Source organism: Calidris pugnax, unplaced genomic scaffold (genome assembly GCF_001431845.1).
Source record: "Calidris pugnax isolate Ruff unplaced genomic scaffold, ASM143184v1 scaffold337, whole genome shotgun sequence".
NCBI classification, from domain to species: Eukaryota; Metazoa; Chordata; class Aves; order Charadriiformes; family Scolopacidae; genus Calidris; species Calidris pugnax.
The window spans coordinates 114,894-137,487 of record NW_015091098.1 but is presented as its reverse complement, the minus strand read 5'-3'; the positions used below and the strand labels follow the sequence as shown (position 1 = coordinate 137,487).

Sequence of the window (22,594 nt, the reverse complement as noted above, 5' to 3'; positions counted from 1 at the left end):
GGGGGGGGGGGGGAAAGAGGGGGGGCGACTGCACGCCGCGATGCCCACGCACCAGAAAGAGCAGCTTCTTTTCTACAGACTTCATTTCCTTTGTGTGCCATTTGTCCTGGCCCCCCGTACACATGGTGTTAAAGGCTCTGAGGCAGCCTCGGCTGCTCAACACGTGCTGCTTCCTTCGCATTATTCCTTAGCAGATCGCCCTCCTCGTTCATTAAAGCGTTCATTAAAGTTAGATGGCTGAGATCAAGAGTCAAATAAAACTCATGCAAAGTTAGCTGTTTTTCCTATCAAAGTAGCATCGCTATTTTGAAAATAATCGAGTTGCAAGATCGCGCAATAAATTAAAACAAGGATTAATTTCACTCCTAGTGCTCAGGGAATTGATAAATGACAACTTTTGTACCGAAGTCTGAAAGGAGGCTCCCTCTACACAGCGCTGGGACGGGGCTTTGAGCACCCTGACCCAGTGCAGGATGTCCCTGGTGGCACCAGGTGACCTTTACGGGTCCCTTCCGACCCAAAACCACCTACAAGTCACAAGGAAGCACGAGCTGTGCCAGACCAAGGCAACCTCCACTTCATCTGCAAGCTAAGCACTACTCCTGGCATTTGGCTTCACCCAAAGCCCACACCTATTTACCGAGAAAAGGCCTAAAAAGATAATAGCTGGCCTAGATCTGAGATCAGCAGAGAACATCAGCACAGAACAGGCCGTACCTGGCGCGCTTCGACAACACCACACTTGGTGTTTGCAGCTCTGAACTCTGATGAGCCAGAGAGAAAAAGGAAAAACAACCACCCCAAGACGCTGTAGATGGAAAGTTCAGCACAACCAGGGCACTTCGGGACCCTCAGGGCTATTGCTGCAACTGTTTGTTACAGTTTTATACTTATTTCATCACAGTGTGCTTTTGGGTTGAGGGTTTTTTTGGCCCTTTCAATCAGCTATATTTTAAAAATTAAGGAATTAACGTTTTGGGGTGACAAGATTGATGGAGGCTTAATACATTTTTGTTCCTTTGCTACATGATTTCCACAAAGAGGTCCAGAAACCAGTAACAACACTTGAGACTCTAGAAGTTAACAAAGCGGCAAATAAATTTGTGATCTGACCTGATCACTTAAACATAAAACCAGAGAGCGAGTGTAAATTCCCATAGCTCAGGTGTGCAACAGCAAAACAGAATGGAAATGTGATTCTCCTACTTACTGTCTGTGCTGTGTCAATGACTGCTTCTTAAATTGATGCTTTTCCGTCACTCGGAAAAAGATCCTGGAAATAGAATGTTAAAAAATAAACAAAACAACAAAACGATAGCCGGGATAATCAAGACCAATTCTCTGCTGTTCCAGACAATCTCTGTATTCCCCCTCCAGAACCATTTAATAATTAGGAAGGTTTCTTGCTCCTATGAACGTTATGGAAGCTCTGTAATCTACTGTGTGATGATCAGAACCTACTGTGTGATTCCGTTTTCCACCCCAGAATTATTATGGCCTATGTTCTCTTACTGCCAGAGTTGTTCTCTCATTTAAACCCTTACTTTCCCCTCACATTTACCACCAGATACTCAATCATGTCTTCTCTCTGCTTTCGTATCAAGGGCAGAATCAGAAGAGCCTGGCTTTGCCAGCCCATCTTCATCATGGCAAATTATCCTTTGCATTATCCCTGCTTTAGGTCGCCCACCTTAAAGATGAGAGACAAAACTTGTGTTCTGCATCCGGGATAACACCCAGACTCACACGACCCTGTGCTCCTGGAAATATCTCCACTTATTTCCTAGGATAAAAATATTTGCCTTTGTAATGATCAAATATCTGTGCACACCACAATCAACAAGATCACAATTTTTTTCCTCTTCTATCCTTTCCTACTGACAGGAGTTCTAGCTGTTGGGAAAAACACCTAGTAATGCATAAATACATGACTGAATCAGAAGAGCCTGGCTTTGCCAGCCCATCTTCATCATGGCAAATTATCCTTTGCATTATCCCTGCTTTAGGTCGCCCACCTTAAAGATGAGAGACAAAACTTGTGTTCTGCATCCGGGATAACACCCAGACTCACACGACCCTGTGCTCCTGGAAATATCTCCACTTATTTCCTAGGATAAAAATATTTGCCTTTGTAATGATCAAATATCTGTGCACACCACAATCAACAAGATCACAATTTTTTTCCTCTTCTATCCTTTCCTACTGACAGGAGTTCTAGCTGTTGGGAAAAACACCTAGTAATGCATAAATACATGACTGCACATTTTGCCCTGTCAAATCCTACCCCCATGCCTTTACCCTGTTCTTCAAAAATAACCAGCTTTTTTTCCCCTCCTCTGCACATTTTGCCCTGTCAAATCCTACCCCTATGCCATTACCCTGTTCTTCAAAGATAACCAGCTTTTTTTCCCCCCGAGTTTACAAATCTATAGCAACAATTTATCAGTCTGTAACTTAGAAATCTCATAGACTGGAAAAGGAACGAGTCACTTGAATAAAGACACAGACCAAGAGCCTGAGTTCATAAAGATTCAAAACTGCAGACAAAGCTTTATAGTAAAGATACTATTTTATAATAATTACCAAGCTGGGGACCGAGGGGCTGTGCAGGACAGTTACACGACAACAGGCTATAAACATCCTTAGGAACAGAGGATGCTCAGACTGAAATATGACTAGTTTATAGCAGACGCGTTAAAAACTGAATCATTTTGCCTACATGGGGGTAAGCGTGAAATGTTAACTTTGAGTAAAACTGAAAACATTCAACACATGGGAACGCTGGATCTTTTGAGGTGGTCCTAATGATGAACAGCTCAGCCGCTCAAGGAAATTAAAAATGAAAACCCTGACATAGTTTTTACACCTTAACCGACCGCTTGAGAGTTAAATCTTGGTCTAAGGAAGAAGAAAGCGTGGCCGCTTCCCTGCAAAGAGAGAGAGAAGTACGATAATGAGGCAGTGCACACATTTAGTAGAGCAATGAGTTTTGCAAGACATGAAACGAGAGGGACGCTAATTTAAAATGCCACCAGGCTTGAGTGAAAGTATCTTCTATCAATAATTTGCTACCTTCTTTTTCACACTTCTTTTTCTTATTAAAGAAAACTCGTAACTTAGGTGGTGGGGTTTTTTTACATGGAAGCATCGAATTAAAACTTTTGCAGCTATCTACAAAAATACCTATCATTCCTGTGTTGGCTGGTTCTGTATTTGTTATGCAAATACTATCACATCAGTTTTGGACCCTGGCGTAGCCTGGGGCTGCAGAGCTTTGGCCATGGTTCCTGATCTTGAGGGGTCTCGCCATGTGCAGTGTGGTCAAATGGAAGTTCCCTCCTCTCCTCGTTCAGCTGTTTCCTGAGTATTTTCATAACACCCACTCTAGAAACAAAATATTTCTACTTTTAAGAGCTTAAAAGTCATAAGCAAGCCTTGCAAAACATGTAACTGACTTAAAAACCACTGAGTACTTCAAGTAATAATGTGGCGCTCGGCTCTGTTTTTGAGCCAACAGGATATGCCTGGCTCTTATTTTTCAGTCTTTCTCACAGCAAGTGGCAGGAATGTTTTTCTTGTTTTTTTAAGCCGAAAGTACGGTGTCCCGTAATGACTCGTTCCAGAAACCTGCAGCTGGAGAACACCCCGGCCTGCACAACTCCCCGTCACCTCAAAACCAGGAGCTGGGGGCACCAGCCAGGCCGTCCCTGCGGCGTCGGGGCAGGTTGGGATCATGGAGCAGACAGACCACAGCCTGTCCCCCTGGAGTTTCCTACCCTTGCCCACATAGCTGGAAACGCTGCTTTCTACAGAGTTTTTTAAAAAAAAAACCAACAAATTGCTCTACATGCTGTGAAGGAGCAGCCTGGTTGTTTCTCAAGCTTGGCCTTGAGGTGTGACAGGGCCGGAGCCCCGGGGAGGGGCTGCCCCCACCGCCCGTCAGAGCCTTCCAAGACAAAAAAACCCACTAAATAATAATACAAAGAACATTTAGAAGGTGCGGGGTGTGGGTGAGGATGAGAAGGGTGAGGATGAGAAGGGCGAGGAGCCGGGGATGGCGGCCGTGGCGGCCGTGATGGCGGGCTGGGGTGGTCCCAGCGGAGGTAGGGAGGGCTGGGGGCGGCCTCCCCCCCCCACACACACCCCCCCAGGGCGGCGGTTCCTCAGGGGGGGCCGGGGACAGGCCTCAGGCCTGGGGACAGGCCGTGCTCTGCAGGACCTTCCCTCAGCCATAAAATCTCCTTTTAAGTGAGGAGATGGGGGGGTCCCAGCAGCGCCTTCTCCCTCTCGCCTCAGCCCTGGGTGGCAGTGGTCACACGGAGCCATCCTGAGGTGCCACCGTGGCCCGAAAAAGCACAAATCGTCACCATTTTTACCGTTCCCAAGGGCTCTCGTAACGGAAACCCCCGTGCCCAGACATCTGCCCACTGCTTCCCCAAAGGCAAAGCCTCACCAATGCCTCGAAACTCAATACCCTCCCACGGTCACCACGTCGCACCCATCCTGGTTCTCCTTGGGGTCGTCACGGGGAGCCTTAGCTTACTAGTTAGATTTTATAACTATTTTACTGGCTTTTTGTAAAGAGAAAGGCTCGGCTCGCTTGGAACCTGCTGTATAGAGTCAGGCTTGCAGCCTGGGCACTAAAGCAACAAAAACAGGCAAGTCTGAGCACTTGGTTTTCAGAAAAGGGTGTGAGGAGAAAGGAAGAAAAAAAAAAAAAAAAAGTAGTAAGGCAAGAGACAGAAACTCACTAGAGCAAAATAAAAAGTTAACAATCACACATTTAGATTTCTCTCCATAACATTCTAAAGTCCTTTTCCCTACAGCAAGAGCCGTACCTATGCAAGAGCAAAATTCTATAGATCTGATAGAAGAGAATTATGTTTTTGGCAGTATCAAACATGAAGGTAAACTTGTACTTTTTTTATCTTTTTTTGGGTTGTTTTTTTTTTTTTAGGTCTTACTAAACTTTTAAAAACCACGTAGACAACGCTACACACAGAAGCGACACCACCAAGCTTAGCTAAACACGGTGCTGGGGGACTTCAGAACATGATTTTCATAGGGGTTTGAAATGGGTTTAGAAATATAGAATCATAGAATTGCCTTGGTTGGAAGAGAACTTTTTATATCACCTCGTCCAAGCGTCAACCCTCGGCGCTGCTCTAAGCACTTTGCCCCAAGGGCTATGGGCGCTTCTGAAAGTTTAACATCTAAATGAGGGTCCCACTCAGCAATGGGCTGAAAACCTGGGGATTTTTGTCACCCCACAGCGCGGGAGGGAGGGTGTCTCCTCCCCACGGTCAGCACCCCCCGCGCCGTGGACAGTTCCGGCATATTAATAACAGCCAACGGAGAGAAGTCATTAACTTTATACTTTCCAAGCCCAAACACGAAAATTAAACTTCACGGAATCATGGAATTGGCAGAGTTGGAAGGGACCTCTGGAGATCATCTGGTCCAACTCCCCTGCTAAAGCAGGAACGCCCAGAGCACATCACTCAGGAAAATCTAGGCAGGTATTGAAGATCTCCAGAGACGGGGACTCCACGACCTCCCTGGGCAGCCTGTTCCAGGGCTCTGCCACCCTCACCGTAAAGAACATTAATTTTTTTAAGTTAGTATTTTGGCGACTTCATTCCATATAAGCATTTCATGTCATCGTCCTGGGTTGAGAGACACAGGACTAACTTTTCTGTGGAAAATTGCACTTTTAGAAGACTCTAGTGTCTGAATTTGTGAAAAATATTTACTTTATAGCCAACCAGGCTCTGAGGGATTCAAGGTTTTAGTGTTTTCGAGCCTTGCCAGGTACAGGGACAAGGAGGAGCAAGGCCTGGGCATTTGACCCAGGCTGGCCAACAGGATTATTTCATACCATGAACGTCACATTCAATGTAAATTAGAAAAGTTTGCTGCAGAGCTCTCTCCCTTGATGGTGGTGGGTCCAGACAACTCCTTGCCCCCGTGCCAGAGCCCTGAGCCCTTCCCTTCCTCCTGAAGCCATTGCGCTCACAATGTCCCACATTTGCTGTCCCTGCTGGGAGTGCACAGCTTCCTGCTGATAGAATTGGCTGAGTATAATTCTTGTACTTTTTATATCAGTATAGGGATTAATACTGGTTCTTTAGTATTATTGTTAATTATTTAGCCTTAAGTCTATTAAATCCATTTATATTTCAACCCTTGCGTTTCTTTGTGTTTCCCGATTCCCCTTTCCAGGTGGGGAGGGGTCATCAGGTGATAGAATAATTGTCTAAATGACAATAGATTGTTATGGGTTCTCTCAAACATTAACAGTCCTTCACCTTGTCCTCTTGTATTCCAGTTACCGTTTACGTTAAGGTGTTCACAAACAGCCCGTTTCTGGTATGCATGGATTTGGCTCGTTCTCATGAAGAACTAATAGATCCCAAGTATTCGTGGGTTGGTCCAGATGGAAAAAGTTTAAAAGGTGAGTGGCTTTGTCCAGACTACAAAGGATTTCCACCCTGCCTGCCTTAGCCGTTTTTTCCCCCACTCACTAACAGAACAGGCTTTGTACCTTACTTTTTCACAAACTTAGTAACAGCCCCTTGAGGGGTGGGAAGGCACTCAGGAAAATATACTGAGGTAGAGAAATAGTTTCTGTTTTCTATTTACAAGGGGAAAAAATCAACCACAAATGGTTAAGTAGATTACTGTATGTGAGATGACATATTTTCCTTGTTTCTACTGATACCATCCTACAATTGGATGGGTCCAAACAGTCACTTGGTCCTTTGTAAATTTTTTCCACGAGCTCTGACATTAGACTGCGTTTCTCTTCTCCTGCTAAAATTTTCAAATGCTTGAGATAGAAGGAAGCTTGCAATAAGTCCTAAAGGTCATCAGTTTTAGGCTGTTGCAGACTGTCACGAATCAGTGTCAAGAGCAAGATCTCATCTTCAAATGTTCTAAATAAGCTGAACATCAGAAACCAAACATTTCCAGTAATCAAGTATTTCCTGTTTCTATTCTAGGGCAAAAGTATGTGAATCTGACAGAAACAGGAAAGCTGATGGTGATGGGTTTCAAGGAGTCTATGTCTGGAGCCTACACTTGCACTCTTTCTCACAAAATCATAGAAACTACGACACAAGAAGAAAGAGAAATGTCTGAGGCATATCATTTTATGGTGTATGGTAAGATTGCTAACTTACTAGTAAGCTGATACACATTGCCTTTGGTGGGTTTGTGAAGCACGTGATTATTGCAAGGCTTGATTAAAGAAATAATTAGTTAACAGTTTCTCCCAGAATAGAAAATATATATATATTTTATTTTTTTTTAAATATATTTATACATACACTCACTCCCTCCCAGTTTGGGAAAAAGTTTCTAATAACTGCTACCAAGATTATCCGGCCACTCAAAGAATAAAATAATCTCTACCCTTAATTAGAACAAAGTGAACCACAGTAATTGCAGTGATATCCAAGAAAAGGAAGCTCCTGTCTGAGGCCTCTGTCCCAGCTGCACACTCCGGCCGCCTTCCACCATTCAGAACCACTGCTCACCAATATCCCCTCCCCACCCACAAAATAACACTGCCAAAAGTGCTGAAGAAACACTAACTTTTCAAACAATTTTTGAAGAACGTTCACTCCTACGCTATAATTGCATCATCCCAATCCATTTCAGTTACACAACTTTGTAGACATGTTAGTTCTGTGTAATTTTACTATTTGCCTCCTTTTTTTGTTTTGATCTTTGGGAGCAGCTCCTGGTAACATAAACACATAAATTCCTGCACATTTCAAACTAAAATGTCTCTTACTATTTGAGTCAGCTGCGACAAGGACAGATATGTTCTGTTATGGTTAATGAGTAAGCTTTATTTATTTGTTTACTTTTGAATAAGAGCCCGTTATTTCAGATCCAAAGTACACTGATAGAGACGATAAGATAGAGATAATCTGTATAAGATTCAATTTGTGATTACACCCCAGAACTCACACAAACTGTTCTCTTGAAGCATACAGAGAAGCTGACCATGCATATCGGGTACTTGTTCGCTTTACTACAAGGGAATGCAAGCTAACAGCTAACGACCTCTTCTTTGAGGAACTAAAGAAAATCTTAAACAACATCATCTCTGATCTGAGGTGTCACATCGTAGAGCCCTCCTGCAAATGCCATTCTGTCAGGCTCCCAGATCAAGGCCTCCGGCACGAACTGTTTGTTAGATTTCAAGGTAACAGATTTCAGTGTTTGTTTGGGAGGGAATGTTTATTTTTTGTGAACAACCTGAGAGTATTATAAACAACGTCTGAAATACACTAAAAGCCGAGCATACCTTCAGAAGCTGTTTCCCCTGCTTGCTTTCAGAGTCCCTGTATTTTTTCTCACTAGCCCACAGATGGAGCTAAAATGCAGTTTATATGTCAGATTTGTAGCATTGTACATCTCCCAGCCTTAGTGAGAAGCGTGACTGTTCAGGGTGTGCAGTTTGGAAGGATTCTTGAAAAGGAGATAGCTTTATTATTATTTTATTTTTTAAAAAAGGAAAATGGTCATATTTTCTTTTCATTACTTGATTTTTAACAAGTCTGTGACCTCTGTGGTTTTGCTTGACTCTAGGAAACTGCACAGAGGTTAAAAGCAGGAGCCTCACAGTTCCCTTATGGTAATACTGATGTGGCTGTAACGCCTTGCAAAACCAGTTAAATCAGCCCTGCTGGCTGCCCTAATTTAGAGATGTTTTATCACGGAGGAGAGGAAGTTATTCATTAATGCTTTGACCACATTCTCTCCTCTGTCTGTTCTCATCACGTCCCAAGAGGGGCCATCCAACAGGTTATGGAACAGTTTTGTGGCTGTTTTCCCCTCAGTAAAGTCAATAAACATTCAGAACAAACTGAGGACGTGAAGGTTTGTTTTACATAAAGTTTAAACTTCAGCCCTCTCTGTAACCTGAGGGTACTATGTGAGAATTTTGTTCCATTCTTCCTGTCAGCTTAGCGTGTTTTTCCCCACATTATTTGTCTGCTTGACCTCTAACTCTTACTGGAACAAAGCAATTTAAGTAACAGGATAGAAACCAACAGGACCAAGTCTGTTTTTTCCCTCCCCTCCTTTTATTGATCACTCATTTTTCAACATTCAAATGCACCCACTCAAAAGAATTGTTTCAAAACATGACCTTGACTGCAGACAGGTGGAAAAAACCAAAACCCACCATTCTTTACAAATTAAGAGGGTACAGCAGGATGAAGTGATCCAGGGCTCTGCCTAAAAGCAGTAATGCTAAAAGCAGTAATGCATTTAATTTGTCAATGTTTTTTCAAATGAACCTAAAGATGCTTGCTTGAGCTGTTTGAATTTACTGAAATATATTCTTCAACACATCTATCTTTTCCCCCCCCACCCACAGTAAGTCCTTTTGCACCAGGATGGAAAGAAGTTTGCCACCAGGTTCCTTATGATTGCGAAGACGCGACAAACATGAGAGTTCGAGAGGTTCTGTGTCAGCCACCCTCGTGCCTCCTCCACGTATTTAGCACAAATTTCTGCCTTAGCATCTACAGATTTGGACTGGTAGTAATCCAGCTTCCCCCAGATTTTATGGGATTAATATCATAGTGAATGACGATTCATGGATTTCAAATAAATCAGTTCAGGGTGGAAAAGTGGTTTTTTAGCACAAATTTCTGCCTTAGCATCTACAGATTTGGACTGGTAGTAATCCAGCTTCCCCCAGATTTTATGGGATTAATATCATAGTGAATGACGATTCACGGATTTCAAATAAATCAGTTCAGGATGGAAAAGTGGTTTTTAAAAGTCAAATTGATCCAAACAGTTTTTAAAAAAAAAATCAGGCTTATTATTTCCTTTATTTTAAAAGTCAAATTGATCCAAACAGTTTTAAAAAAAAAAATATCAGGCTTATTATTTCCTTTTTATTTACCTCTAAGAATAAATAGAAATATTATATTAGTATACTGAACTTATAGATCTCTAAACTAAATCTGTGGTTTATGATTTGGTAAATGGAACACAGTATAAAGTGAATCTATTGTAGCTGATTTCTAGAATCTGTTCTCTCTGGCTTCTTAACATTAAAGCACAGTATCGGGTACTGGGTCTGATCCCAGGCCCTGTGAAGCCAAAGGAAAGCTCCCAGTTAAGGTGACAGGTCAGTGTGGGGGAATCAGGACTATAAAGTATTTACTGATATTTTTAAATCGGGGGAAAAAAAAAAAACAAAACAACAACTGACTATTTTTTATTCTTCCAATGTTCCTGAATTTTAGGCAAGAGATAGAATTGGGGAGTTTTTCCATAAGCAGACATATGCTTTGAAGCACCAGCTCCGAATTATCCCTACAATTCACTACGTGGACAGCAGCTTCTCCGTGATTCGCATCGACAGCTGTCAACCAGGGTTTGGGAAAAACGATATCACCCACAGGAACTGCGCCAGTTGCTGCGGTAAATATCAAACACATTGCTTTAAATACAGCTCATTAGCTCTGATTACGGGTTTCTCTGAAGAGTATTTGGTAAATATCAGTGTCAAAAGTGACATTTCCATTCCCCTGTTGGAAAGACAGTCACAGTGCTGATTTTTAAAAAAGGATAGGAGTAGAAAACGAGCTGGTGGTGTCTGTTCTGCAGTCATAGGTGTAAATATTTCCAAATAGAGTAAGTGGAAGTGATGAAGTGGGTTTTTTTTTCTTTCCTTAGTGACTGCTTAAGGTAATTCTGCTTAAGAATTACCTTAATGCTGGTGCTGCTAGAAAACACACAACTGCTTTAAAAGATCTTTTGCCAGCGGCACCCAGGGCTGGTTCTGGAGCTCGGGGTATTTAGCTTTAGGGGTGTTACTCGGGGGTATTTAGCTTTAGGGGTGTTACTCGGGGGTATTTAGCTTTAGGGGTGTTACTTGGGGGTATTTAGCTTTAGGCTCAGGAGCTTGGGAAGGTCAGGATCCCACCAGCAGCACTGGGGAGACAGATGGTGGGGTGGGATGGTCCCAGCCCCGGCCGAGAGGAACTGGCTGAAACACCGACTGTTCTCTTTGCAGTGGTTTGCAGTCCCGGAACTTACAGCCCTAACAACGAGGTGACCTGCCAGATTTGTCCAAAATCTCAAGTCAAAGTGTACGGAGCAACATCTTGCTAATAAACTGACGACAGAAATTGGGAAACCGACGAGCAGCTGTGAAAGCGCTCTTGGGTTTGTGATGTTCTTTTCGTTTTTAGCTGCCAAATTCTGGAGTCCTACACGCCTTGGAACAATGGCAAAACAGCATCACCCCGGCACCCCTAGATTTCCGTGTGGTCAGGGACCACTTAGACTGTAAGAGTGATGCCTAAAATGAAGTGTTCACGCAAGGTAGAGTAATTCAATGAAAAAAAAAAAGAATGTTTGTCCCATGGTTGTTAGTGCAAAGAGCCTGTTTCTCAGTGGTGACACCAGACACACCGCAGCTCTGTGCTGTGGTTTGCTCCCAGAGCATAAAGGAGCTATAAACAACTCAGGGAGAGATTGCAGACAGTCGTAGTGGAATTATGTACCATAATGACATATGCCAGAGTCTCTATGAGCAATTTCTAGCTGATATTAATAGAAGTATTTAATCTTCGTGATTTAAAAGCATTAAAGGGCCTTCCCTTTGTTTTTTTTTCCCCGTTTCTTTCTCTGTGTGTGAAGTTTTCCAGCCTGCTCTGGGCAAAATTGGAGCCCAACCTGCTCAGGGCTTCCCATGAAGGGAAGGACCTCTGCTGATGAGTGGGAAGTTGGGTCCCTGAGACAAGAGAGAGGGTTAATCACGAGTTCTACAGCCCAGAAGTCAGGAGAATTAAGGACCTGGCTTTCACGGTTCTCTTTTTGTCCACTGCTCCCCAAAAAGAAGCGGGTGCATCCCAGGGAGGGAAGAGGAGGGGCTGCAGAGCCCCCCCATCTGCCTCCTGCTGTATCTTTTCCTTCAGCTGCATCAAATCCCAGCAGCAGAGCTCTGCCTGCCCCAGGTGCTGTACGAGCAGATGATCCTCTTACTCCAGCTGTAAATTCCCAACAAGTTCACCGGATGAGGAATGAGTCAAGATAGGAATTGCCAAAGCTCTGAGATAATGGGAAAGTTTCCTTCCCAGGAAAGGCTTCCTCTGATCTGCTTTTGAAGGTTCGCTGCTGGATCCGCAGCAATTCATCATTTTGCTCACCAAGGGCTGTTAGTAAAGGTTATTGTGCTGCTCTCCAGAGCCTCCCCAGTAACCCTGAGCTCTCCCCAGCCCCAGAAGGTGCAGAGCACAGGCTGTGTGTGCGAGCCCACGGGACCAACCACCCCACCACAGGCTTCCCGGGCCACCGTGGAGCCACCAGAACACACTTTTAAAACTTATTTTTAAGCTTTATAAGCTGTTCCTTGCTCGGAGCCACTGCCTTCCCGCCTCATTTTATCAAGGGACACCAGAGAACTCACTCTCTCCTTTTCTCCTTTCCCTCGTGAAGCACAACTGGCCAATGTGGCCCCTTTTGAAGCCCAAACCCCCCCCAAATCCAAGCAAAGGGGACTCCACACACACCCAGCCATGGAAAACCCAGCCTGGATACTCAGCACAGAGCCATTCCTTTCTTTCTTTTTTGACTAAATCAAGCAAAAGAGCACCTCCTACTCAATAACCACAACTTCTTATGGCATCTAGAAATTCCTTGGTGGGTATTCATCCAAAAAAAAAATCGACCAGATTCAACCCAGTTTGACTTATCCCTTTTGACGGGCACACAGCAGGGGACGGTACGGGCACAGACCGCGCTCCGAGCTTTTCAGAATCATTACTTATTAAATACCGACGAAGAAAATGTACTGTAATGAGCATTTAAACTGCCCCTAGGCTGATTATCTGAGCTGCCAACTGGACACCGTGTGCACGGCGCAGGCTTATACAGATTAAGCAGACGGGCTCAGCCATGGCCCTCTCCTGGCCTATTTCACAGCAGAGGAATGCCACACGCATCAATTATTACAGGGGATAAAAGCAGTAAGGAGGTACCAAGTGCAGCAACAAAGGAGTCACAACAAAAGCTTACTCTCTCCTCCTCCTCAGCACTGGAGGTTCAGGAAGCTCTTAGGGCGCCTCAAGTTTTTCAGGGGGCCTTAAAAAGTAGAAAAACGGGTCAAATGTCTCAGCGCTGTTTTTCTTTTTCGCTGAGGAGTTTGTGTCCCTAATTCTGCGGAGCCTTTAGTGAAAGACTGATGTGAAACGGCTTCTCTCTGACCTTTCCTGGGCCAGTTCTCTCCCCGCCTTCGCCCCAAACGCGGCAAAATCTTTTATTTATGACACATTGTCCCTGGCAGCTCCTTCCCTCCCCTTCTCCTGCGCTGCCAACCCCTCTCTCCCTGCAGGTTTTACAAATCCCCACGATCAGCTCTCTCTTCCCCTCACCTTTACTTTTTACCACCCCTCTCCACCCCTCCCAGCTGCAATAGCTCACGAGGAATTGCCAGAGCCTTCCTCCCAGTGTTAAATCCTCTTTTTTGTTGAGGAATTGCCAGAGCCTTCCTCCCAGTGTTAGATCCTCTTTTTTTTTTTTTTGTTCTGCTCTGTTTTTACACATTTTCCTCTTGGAAGTGTGGGTTGTAGTCGACGCTCTCAGCGCAGGAGGGGAACCCCTGGTCACTCCTGTGAGGCTCAGCCCTGCCTTAAGCTGCCCCAACCAAGCACCTCTGATCCCACTTTTCTGTGGATTCTCCTGACGGCAGCTCAGGAGCAGGGATGAATTCTCTCAAATAACAAATTCAGAGCTTAAAACTTCCCACCCCCCTCCCTGCACAGCCCTCGGGTAACTCAGCCCTCCCCGCGGGCTCCGCACCGACAGCTCACCGGGGCTTTAAAACATCCACCAGTGACAAAAATAATCATCTGCCAAGTGGAAGCCGCCAGGAGCCCATTGTTTTAACAGCAGAACAGCCTCTTCCCGGCCTGGAACAAACCACTTGAGAAACACTTAACAAGCAGATGTTAAAACACTCACTCACAGAGCCGGTGTCACGTCTGCCGGGGTGAGGTGACACCTCCACCCGGTGGGAGGGTTGGCTGGGGACTCCCTGCAGCGTCTCCATCACCCCAGGAGGGAGCTGCTCCTCTGAATTTGAGTCGAGAGTCACACAGGGTTGCCCAAAATGCCAGCATAACACCCCACAGGTCACTTGGAGGTACTGAGGAAGACCAGTCTGCCCAGTGGATAAGGAGAGGGGCTGTGGGAAGGGAGGGCAGGGGGAGCAGGTGCCCTGAGAACGTCCCATCCCACCAACTCATCACACCTGGGAGTGGGGCTGAGCTGGGAACACCTGGGGCTCCTGGCTCAGGGAAAAGTCCCCCCCCTGGGCCTTTCAGTGCTTAAAGGGGAAGATGGGGAGAAGGTTTTTAGCAGTGGGACGAGGGGTAATGGCTTTGAACCGAACGGGGGAAGATTTAGGAGATCTCCGGAAGAGACGTGGTGGTTTTTAGCTCTGCTCCCGTTTCCTTTCCTTCCCACCCAAATTAAATTTCCTCCTGCCCGAGCCCAGCCGCCGCGGTTTCTGCACAGCACCGTTCCTCTAACGAGCAGCAGCAGCGGATTAGCGAGTCCTTCGCAGGCAGTGGATAAGTAGGATTCGTTATTGGCAGCAACGCCACCCCAAAATGGATTCTTTTTCTGGTGGTGAAAATAAATAAACAAGGGCTACGGAACTGAAGGGCTGTTGATTAAGCGTAGACCAGCTTTAATCACAGCGTAATTGCTGCCATCGGTTCTAATTATTTATAAATATTTTTATAATTGTGGAAATTAGGCAATTAGACATCCTTCCTTCCCTCTTCTAAATCTAATCAGTTAGAAGTTCCGGATGGAGCCTGGGGCTGTGGCCACCGAACAGGCCTCGCTCCCGGGGCCGAGAAAAGCCTGGTTTTCCCTTCCCTCTAAAACACACCATCCTCTGTGAAGGCAGATGTGGGGCAGAGCCTCCCTCAGTGGGGCTGGGAGGACAGACCCACAGCCGGGCCATCCTCCAGAACTCAATAAACCCTCAAATTTCCAGCAGATCCAGGTGTGACACGGATCCTGGTGTCCCAGGAGCATCACTCACCACAGCCAGGCCACCCTCCAGAACCCAATAAACCCTCAAATTTCCAGCAGATCCGGGTGTGACCCAGGAGCATCACTCGCTCCCCAAAGCTCCCGGGGGGTTTGGGGCCAGACGGGCAGACGAGGCATCACCACCAACGAGGACCCAGTTCTTAAATCTTGCCCCAGTGACACGTTTTCCTCCATCCCACAGAGGAAGAGCAGCCCTCCCCGCGCCGGCCAGTTAATTATCCGCCTAGGTAATTACCTTCCAGGGTGGGCAGAGCACCCTAGAAGTTAATAATGGAGATTTACCGGTGTGTTGGAGTGGTACAGAAGGAGGTCACGCTGCTAATTCTCCCCTTGCTGATCCCAGCAGATAAATCTACGTCAGGGCATGAATTACCCAGAAACGTGGGATTAAAATGGGTGATTATATTTCCTGGCTTAAGGAGAAGTGTTGATTTTAATGCCAAGCTCCCAGCCCCCCCCCGGCAGGAGTTCGCCCGCAGGAATTTGCTGCTGGAGAGTAAATAGTGAGAGGAGGAAAATCCCTCCTTGGGACGGGAGGTGCCTGGCAGGCTCCTGCCCCACACCTCCCCCTGATCCCCCCGAGACCCCTCCGGCACACCCTGGAAATAGTCCCGTAATCCCAGTTTTCTGCTCTTTCTTATTCCCTGCAACACCTGATTAAATATGGGATATTACTAATTATAAATCCGGTGCAATTCAGCCCATCCCAGACCGAGTTGTCTCCCTGGAGCTCACTGTAGATTTTGACACGGTTTCTTATCTATTTTATCCCCCCGTCCCCCCCGCAGGCCGGTGGCACTTCCACAACCAGCCGACCTCCCTCATGGCAGGGGCTGCCACCGGAATCCACCTCCTTGCCCCCCCAGCTCGTTAGTGTCGGCTGTAACGAGCCTGGTGGATTCCATCCTAATTCCTCCTTGGGCAGGAGAGCCGGGGTGGCCACCAGGGCTGGCCCCTGGGGGGGCTGGGTGTTACCCACCCCCGTGGGGGGACACCAGTGGGACCCCGGGGATGGGGTGGTGGATGGGGTGACAGCCGGGGCCGCCCGTCCCTCTGTGCCCCCCCCGTCCCTCCCCAGATGCTCCCGGGGCTGTGGGAGGAGGGTCCCTGGGGAGGGAACCGGGGTGGGGGATGGTAGCCATCTGCTCGGGAGCCTGGGGTCTGTGGGCTGTGGTGGGCACACGGTGCCACGCTGCGTCTGGAGACAGCCAAGTGACAAACAAGGTTAAAGTCCCCCCGGCAGGAGCTGTCACTCCACGTTAGGTCCCAGGTTTCACCCTCCATTTCGGCACGGGAAGGTGCCAGTGAACCAGTGACAGGGCCACCATGGGAGCCATGGCCCTCATGGGGACCACGGGCATCAGGAAGGGCTTGTCCCCATTGCCCTCCCCGTGTGCCACGTGATGCCCGGTGGGGACAGGAGGGCAGGGAGAAGGACAGGAGGGCAGGGAGAGGGACAGGAGGGCAGGGAGGGGGACAGGAGGGCAGGGAGGGGGACAGGAGGGCAGGGAGGGGGACAGGAGGGCAGGGAGAGGGACAGGAGGGCAGGGAGGGGGACAGGAGGGCAGGGAGAGGGACAGGAGGGCAGGGAAGGGGACAGGAGGGCAGGGAGAGGGACAGGAGGGCAGGGAAGGGGACAGGAGGGCAGGGAGAGGGACAGGAGGGCAGGGATGGGGACAGGAGGGCAGGGACAGGGACAAGGTCCCCACAGGTGGCCCCACGGCGTCCGGGCAGGACGTGGCTCGGGATGCAGCACGGTGCCAGTGACCTGAGCCGCGCTGCAGGAGCCGAGGCACCGGGTGTTCATTTCTTGAAGGGGAGGCAGGGTTACCACAGGGACCGGGTATCGTGTTGCTGAAACACCCGGCAGAGCTGGAGGTGGCTCTGGGAAGACATCGTGGGCCACCCATCGCCCTGCCCTTGTGGCCAGGATGGGGACAGGGGGTGCCCCCCCCCCCCGGGCAGACACACACACACAGCACGGCCCGGGCTCCAAAGTAAAAGCCAACTTTATTGTCGTATAAAGAACGTAAAAGGTCCCTTAAACAAAACACATATTGGGTCGGACGGTCCCGGGCGGCCCCACACGCCGCGGGCACCGGAGCGATGCCCACGGGGGGAGAGGGGCAGCACCCGGGGTCACGGTGGCGGTGGCTTGGTCCGGTCCCCCCCAGCCCCTTTTCCCCACAGACGGTTGTTTTGGGGTGGGGGGAGCTGCCGTGGGGCTGCGGGGTCGGCCCCGGGGCGGGGGGACGCCTGGATGGGAGCTGGGGGCTGAGGTGTTTGTGCGTGGCAGAGCCCCTGGTCTGCGCTGGGAGAGGAGGCACTTGAGGAAGGGCATGGGCACCACTGCCCCGGCCACCTCCACCCCACGGCGCCCACCGTGGCACCGGGGCACCAGGGGGGACGGGCAGCAACGGGGGCCGGAGCCCTCCCTGCGCCGGACCCGGCCATAAAGCCCCTGGCACAGCGGGGTGGCTGGCGCTGGGTCTGGCCTGGCACGGAGGGTGTTGAAGCAGCTTTGGTTGGTGCTCTTGGTGAATTAAGGCAATTTTCCCTTCAGTTGGTTCTAAAAAAATAAACAAAAAGGGCAAAACCAGCCAAACTGGCTCCGACAGGGCCGGGGCCTCGGCTGGAAGCGGCTGGGTCTGCCCTGGCCGTGCTCCGAGTCGCCGCTTGGACCCCGCACACCCAAAGGTGGGCACTGAAACCCCCCCCTCACACCCTCCCTTGGCCTCGCCTCTACCTACCGACCCCAGGAACCCGCAGCTCAATAACTGAAAGTGTCAAGAAGGGACTTTGGGGCATTTTAAGGGAGATTCAGGCTCCTGGCAGCGGCGCGGGAGTGGGGAGAGGGCGGAGGAGCCGTGGGGGCTCCCTCCATCCCCGCTGCCCCTCACAGTGACGGGTCGGCAGCCTGGGGAGCCCTTGGGGAGGGCTGGAGCTCTCCTCTGGTGGCAGATGGGAGCAGAGTGGGGTCCCCGGGGAGCACCGAGGGGAAACCCGCTCCCCCCGACATCCCGGCAGGGCCGGACCCACCGTCGGCTGGAAGCGGCTGGGTCTGCCCTGGCCGTGCTCCGAGTCGCCGCTTGGACCCCGCACACCCAAAGGTGGGCACTGAAACCCCCCCCTCACACCCTCCCTTGGCCTCGCCTCTACCTACCGACCCCAGGAACCCGCAGCTCAATAACTGAAAGTGTCAAGAAGGGACTTTGGGGCATTTTAAGGGAGATTCAGGCTCCTGGCAGCGGCGCGGGAGTGGGGAGAGGGCGGAGGAGCCGTGGGGGCTCCCTCCATCCCCGCTGCCCCTCACAGTGACGGGTCGGCAGCCTGGGGAGCCCTTGGGGAGGGCTGGAGCTCTCCTCTGGTGGCAGATGGGAGCAGAGTGGGGTCCCCGGGGAGCACCGAGGGGAAACCCGCTCCCCCCGACATCCCGGCAGGGCCGGACCCACCGCCTGGACCCCTCAGTGCCCCTCCCTCAGCGCCCGCATCCCCCGGTGGGCGGCGGGATGGAGGGGGCTCATTTCCCTCTCCGTACTTATCCCCCATTTGCTTCGTACAGAAACTCATCGCTCCGAGGGGGGAGGCGCTGGGGCTGCCCCCCCAGACACCCCATCTCTGAGCAGGGACCCCCACACCCCTCGCTCTGCTGGGAAAGGGGCGGGGGCTGAGATGGGAGAGGGGGTGGCTGGATCAGGGCAACCCCGCCTGGACCCCTCAGTGCCCCTCCCTCAGCGCCCGCATCCCCCGGTGGGCGGCGGGATGGAGGGGGCTCATTTCCCTCTCCGTACTTATCCCCCATTTGCTTCGTACAGAAACTCATCGCTCCGAGGGGGGAGGCGCTGGGGCTGCCCCCCCAGACACCCCATCTCTGAGCAGGGACCCCCACACCCCTCGCTCTGCTGGGAAAGGGGCGGGGGCTGAGATGGGAGAGGGGGTGGCTGGATCAGACCTGCCCTCGCCGTTCCCAATGGATGCATCCCCACCTCCCGCCCCGTCCCTCGGTCCCGCTGGGCTGAGGTCACAGCCCGTGACCTTTCGGGGGCCAGTGACCCGTCAGGGCACTGGCCTCGTGGCCGTACCACTCCCCCCCACGGCCCAGCCATGCCCATTGCCCGGCCAGGCAGGGAGCCAGCGCCGGCGCTGCCGGGAACATCCCTGGGGCAGCCGAGGGTGAAGCCAGGGAGGGACTAAAACACTGATTTCCTTAATGCCCCGAGGGATCTCGTCAAAGGAAATAGAAAAGTTTTAAATGGAGTCAATGTCCAGGTCGGTTGGAGCTCGGGGGTCTCTCTGGTCCTTCGTAACGCGGAGGCTGAGGCCTCTCTGTGCTCATTGTCGACAACCGCCCCCGACCGCAGCCGCATCGGCCCTCGCCGTGCCAGAGCCTGGCACTCACCAGACGTGGCTCCTGCTGCCAGACACCACTTCCTGGGGGAGAACAAAACATCCACGGCTCCTTCTGTGCGACGGTGGCAGCTCCCAACGGCTCCTGAAGCCGTGGCAAGCCCCGATCCCCAGCTCCGTGCGTCCCCGTGTCCTGCGGGATGCCGGTGCCCTCACACCACGGTGCTGATGGTGGACGACTCCTCCGACCTCCGCTGCTTGCTGGGCAGGGACTTGAGATACTCCAGGTGCCGCCGGGCGTCCTCCTGGTTCTGCCGCACGTAGTAGACCAGGTAGGAGATCACCATGGCGAACCAGCCGAACATGGTGACCAGCATGGCGATGTCCGTGGTCTTTTTGTACACGTTGCAGAAGTCCGTGTCGGCGATGACCTGCAGGAAAGCTTTGCCCACGTGCTCCTCCTGAGCAGAGGAGTGGCACACGATGCCACCCGAGGAGCCGGCCACCAGGTCCACCGTGCGGATCAGCTCCTGCAGCCGGCAGTCACACAGCCAGGGGTTGTTGGAGAGGTTGACCTTGGCCTTCAGGTTGCTGAAGGCGTCCTTGCTGACCGACACCAGCCTGTTGGAAGACAAGTCCAAGGAGTGCAGGTGCTCTGCCAGGCCCCGGAAAGCCCCGCTCTCGACGCTGGCGATGGCGTTGTGGGACAGGTCCAGCTCCAGCAGGAGCGGCAGGTCCCGGAAAGCGTCGCGGGGCAGGAAAGGGATTCGGTTGGAATCCAGGAAGAGCTTGTTGGTGTCGTTGGGTATGTCTCTGGGGACCTCGGTGAGCCGAGCGTTGCTGCAGCGGAAGGTCTTCAGCCCCTCCTCTTCCGAGGGGTAGCAGCCCTTGGGGAACGCGGCGGCGGAGCGGAGGCAGGAGGCCAGGAGGAGGAGGCTCTGCAGGAGCAGCCACATGGTCACCGAGCGGAGGAGGACCCCCTCTGCCGCAGGCATGGTGCCACGCTGCCTTCCCTCCTCACGCTGCCGCTGGCCCCGTGGCTCTCACCCGCCGTGGTTTCGCTTGGACCCGGTGCATCTGGGAGGGAGACAGGGAGGGGAAGAAGGTGTCAGAGCAGGAGGCAGAACCGGTGCTGTACCAGCTGCGAGCATCACCCCTGGTACATCCTGACCGTGGGGTGGGGACAGGGCTCACTCATCCCCCCCATCCTCTACCCCAAACAGCCTCCCCCAGGGCCCCTGCGTGGCAGGACGGGGTCTCGAGGGAAGGTCCATCTCCCACGCACCGGCAGCTGGGCTGTAACAAACGGAGACGGCTCGGGCTGAGCCAAGGGGGGGGTGAGCTCCGGCCCCGCCAAGGTCACCGCCGGTTTGGTTGGTCGCTCGCTCGCAGGAGACCGGCACATCCTGCGGCGGCGGCGGCCGGTGCCACACGCCAACGGGAGAGCCCGGGGCTCCTGGTAAGCAGCCGTGGTGGGCAGGCCCCAGGGAAGGCACTGGGAAACACGTGTGGGCAGGGGCAGAGCAGGATCCCGCTCCCCGGCAGCGCCCAGGGCGCACGCACACACACATCAGGTTTTCCCCTTTCGAGGGGACCGGGGCTGGAGGGTGACTGGGCATCACCGTCCCACCGTGCCACCCCGACAGCGGGGCCCGGCTGCCCACACCCCCCCCAGTAACCATGGTCTCCATCCAGCCCTTTATTCCGGAGGGGAAAAACGTCAGCAGGAAAGAAACAAAAACAGAAAAAGGAAATTCGCTGGAGCTGAGCGTGCAGCGGGTTCCCAGGGTGGTGGCACCAGATAAGGGCCACGTCCGAGCCCTGCGAGCGCGGTGCCCGGCGTCCCCGGCCCTGGGTCCCATCAAATTTCCCCTTTCGAGGGGACCGGGGCTGGAGGGTGATTTGGGCATCACCGTCCCACTGCCCGGTGCCACCCCGACCATGGGGCCTGGCTGCCCACACCCCCCCCAGTAACCATGGTCTCCATCCAGCCCTTTATTCCGGAGGGGAAAAACGTCAGCAGGAAAGAAACAAAAACAGAAAAAGGAAATTCGCTGGAGCTGAGCGTGCAGCGGGTTCCCAGGGTGGTGGCACCAGATAAGGGCCACGTCCGAGCCCTGCGAGCGCGGTGCCCGGCGTCCCCGGCCCTGGGTCCCATCAAATCCAGGGGCTCCAGGCTGTCCCCGGCAGAGCTGCAGCAGCAGAGCCATCGAGGAGGATGCCAGCGCTCTCCCCACCCCCCCAGGGGACACCAGCATCAAAGGGCACCCCCTGGCACCCCTCTGTGCTGCGGAAAGCCCCGTGCTCTGCCACCCAGGCACCTCCCAGGCAAACCTGCCCGCTGGCCCCACCACCCCCCAGCTCCCTGGGGCACCCACAAACCCGCTTGTAGATGCTGACTGTCCAGGGGCTCCAGGCTGTCCCCGGCAGAGCTGCAGCAGCAGAGCCATCGAGGAGGATGCCAGCGCTCTCCCCACCCCCCCAGGGGACACCAGCATCAAAGGGCACCCCCTGGCACCCCTCTGTGCTGCGGAAAGCCCCGTGCTCTGCCACCCAGGCACCTCCCAGGCAAACCTGCCCGCTGGCCCCACCACCCCCCAGCTCCCTGGGGCACCCACAAACCCGCTTGTAGATGCTGACTGGGGGGTCCCCAATGAGGGGCTGAGGTGCCCACCCAAAGGTGGCCCTGACGGCACAGCCAGGACCCCCACCCGGGTGAGGACCCCGACTGCTGGGCACCGTAACGCGGCCCGAACGCCCCGAAACACCCCAAGGTCGCAGCACTGCGGAGCCGACCCCTGCGCTGCCGCCCCCCCCCCCGGGCTCCCCGAGGTCCCCGAGGGGGGACCAGGGCTCAGGGCAGCCGAAGGGCACCAGGAACCCCAGCCCCTCGCTGGCACATCGGGGTGCCGGCTCCCCCAAATCTGCCAGAAGTAACCCGGGGCAAACGCTGAGCCCTTGGGACCGACCCCCCCCCTCCCCCGCTGCGGGGGGAGAGCGCAGAGCCGGGGGAAAGCCACCGGGCTGAACCGGGGGCCGGTGTCCCGGGACAGGGGGTGCTTCATCCGCGGGACCCGGGGGCCCGGGACACCCCCGCGGGTGGGATGTGTCTCCCCAGGGCCCCGGGGGGGGCTCGGGGGGT

General features: G+C 52.1%; 2 protein-coding genes across 2 annotated transcripts; one reads left to right on the top strand and one right to left on the bottom strand.

Annotated features, from left to right (window-relative positions):
• The first annotated feature begins 4,054 nt into the window (after positions 1–4,054).
• On the top strand, positions 4,055–11,256 carry ZPBP2 (zona pellucida binding protein 2). The gene is made up of 8 exons (XM_014957908.1): positions 4,055–4,103; positions 4,827–4,907; positions 6,329–6,454; positions 7,002–7,163; positions 7,997–8,215; positions 9,395–9,480; positions 10,278–10,455; positions 11,051–11,256. Exons 1-8 carry the CDS (start codon positions 4,055–4,057, stop codon positions 11,146–11,148), a joined length of 999 nt encoding a protein of 332 aa, XP_014813394.1. The 3' UTR covers positions 11,149–11,256.
• Positions 11,257–19,422: 8,166 nt separating this feature from the next.
• Positions 19,423–20,518, bottom strand: LRRC3C (leucine rich repeat containing 3C). The gene has a single exon (XM_014957905.1). The coding sequence runs from the start codon at positions 20,445–20,447 to the stop codon at positions 19,665–19,667; it is 783 nt and encodes a 260-aa protein (XP_014813391.1). The 5' UTR covers positions 20,448–20,518; the 3' UTR covers positions 19,423–19,664.
• Between the last annotated feature and the right edge of the window lie 2,076 nt (positions 20,519–22,594).

What these genes read in the sequence shown, in the direction of transcription:
- ZPBP2 (XM_014957908.1), top strand. Translation starts at nt 4,055, where the DNA reads ATGGCGGCCGTGGCGGCCGTGATGGCGGGCTGGGGTGGTCCCAGCGGA. An exon ending in TGGCAGTATCAAACATGAAG is followed by an intron (nt 4,908 to 6,328) that starts GTAAACTTGTAC and finishes CTTGTATTCCAG; the next exon opens with TTACCGTTTACGTTAAGGTG. An exon ending in AGATGGAAAAAGTTTAAAAG is followed by an intron (nt 6,455 to 7,001) that starts GTGAGTGGCTTT and finishes TTTCTATTCTAG; the next exon opens with GGCAAAAGTATGTGAATCTG.
- LRRC3C (XM_014957905.1), bottom strand. Translation starts at nt 20,447, where the DNA reads ATGCCTGCGGCAGAGGGGGTCCTCCTCCGCTCGGTGACCATGTGGCTG.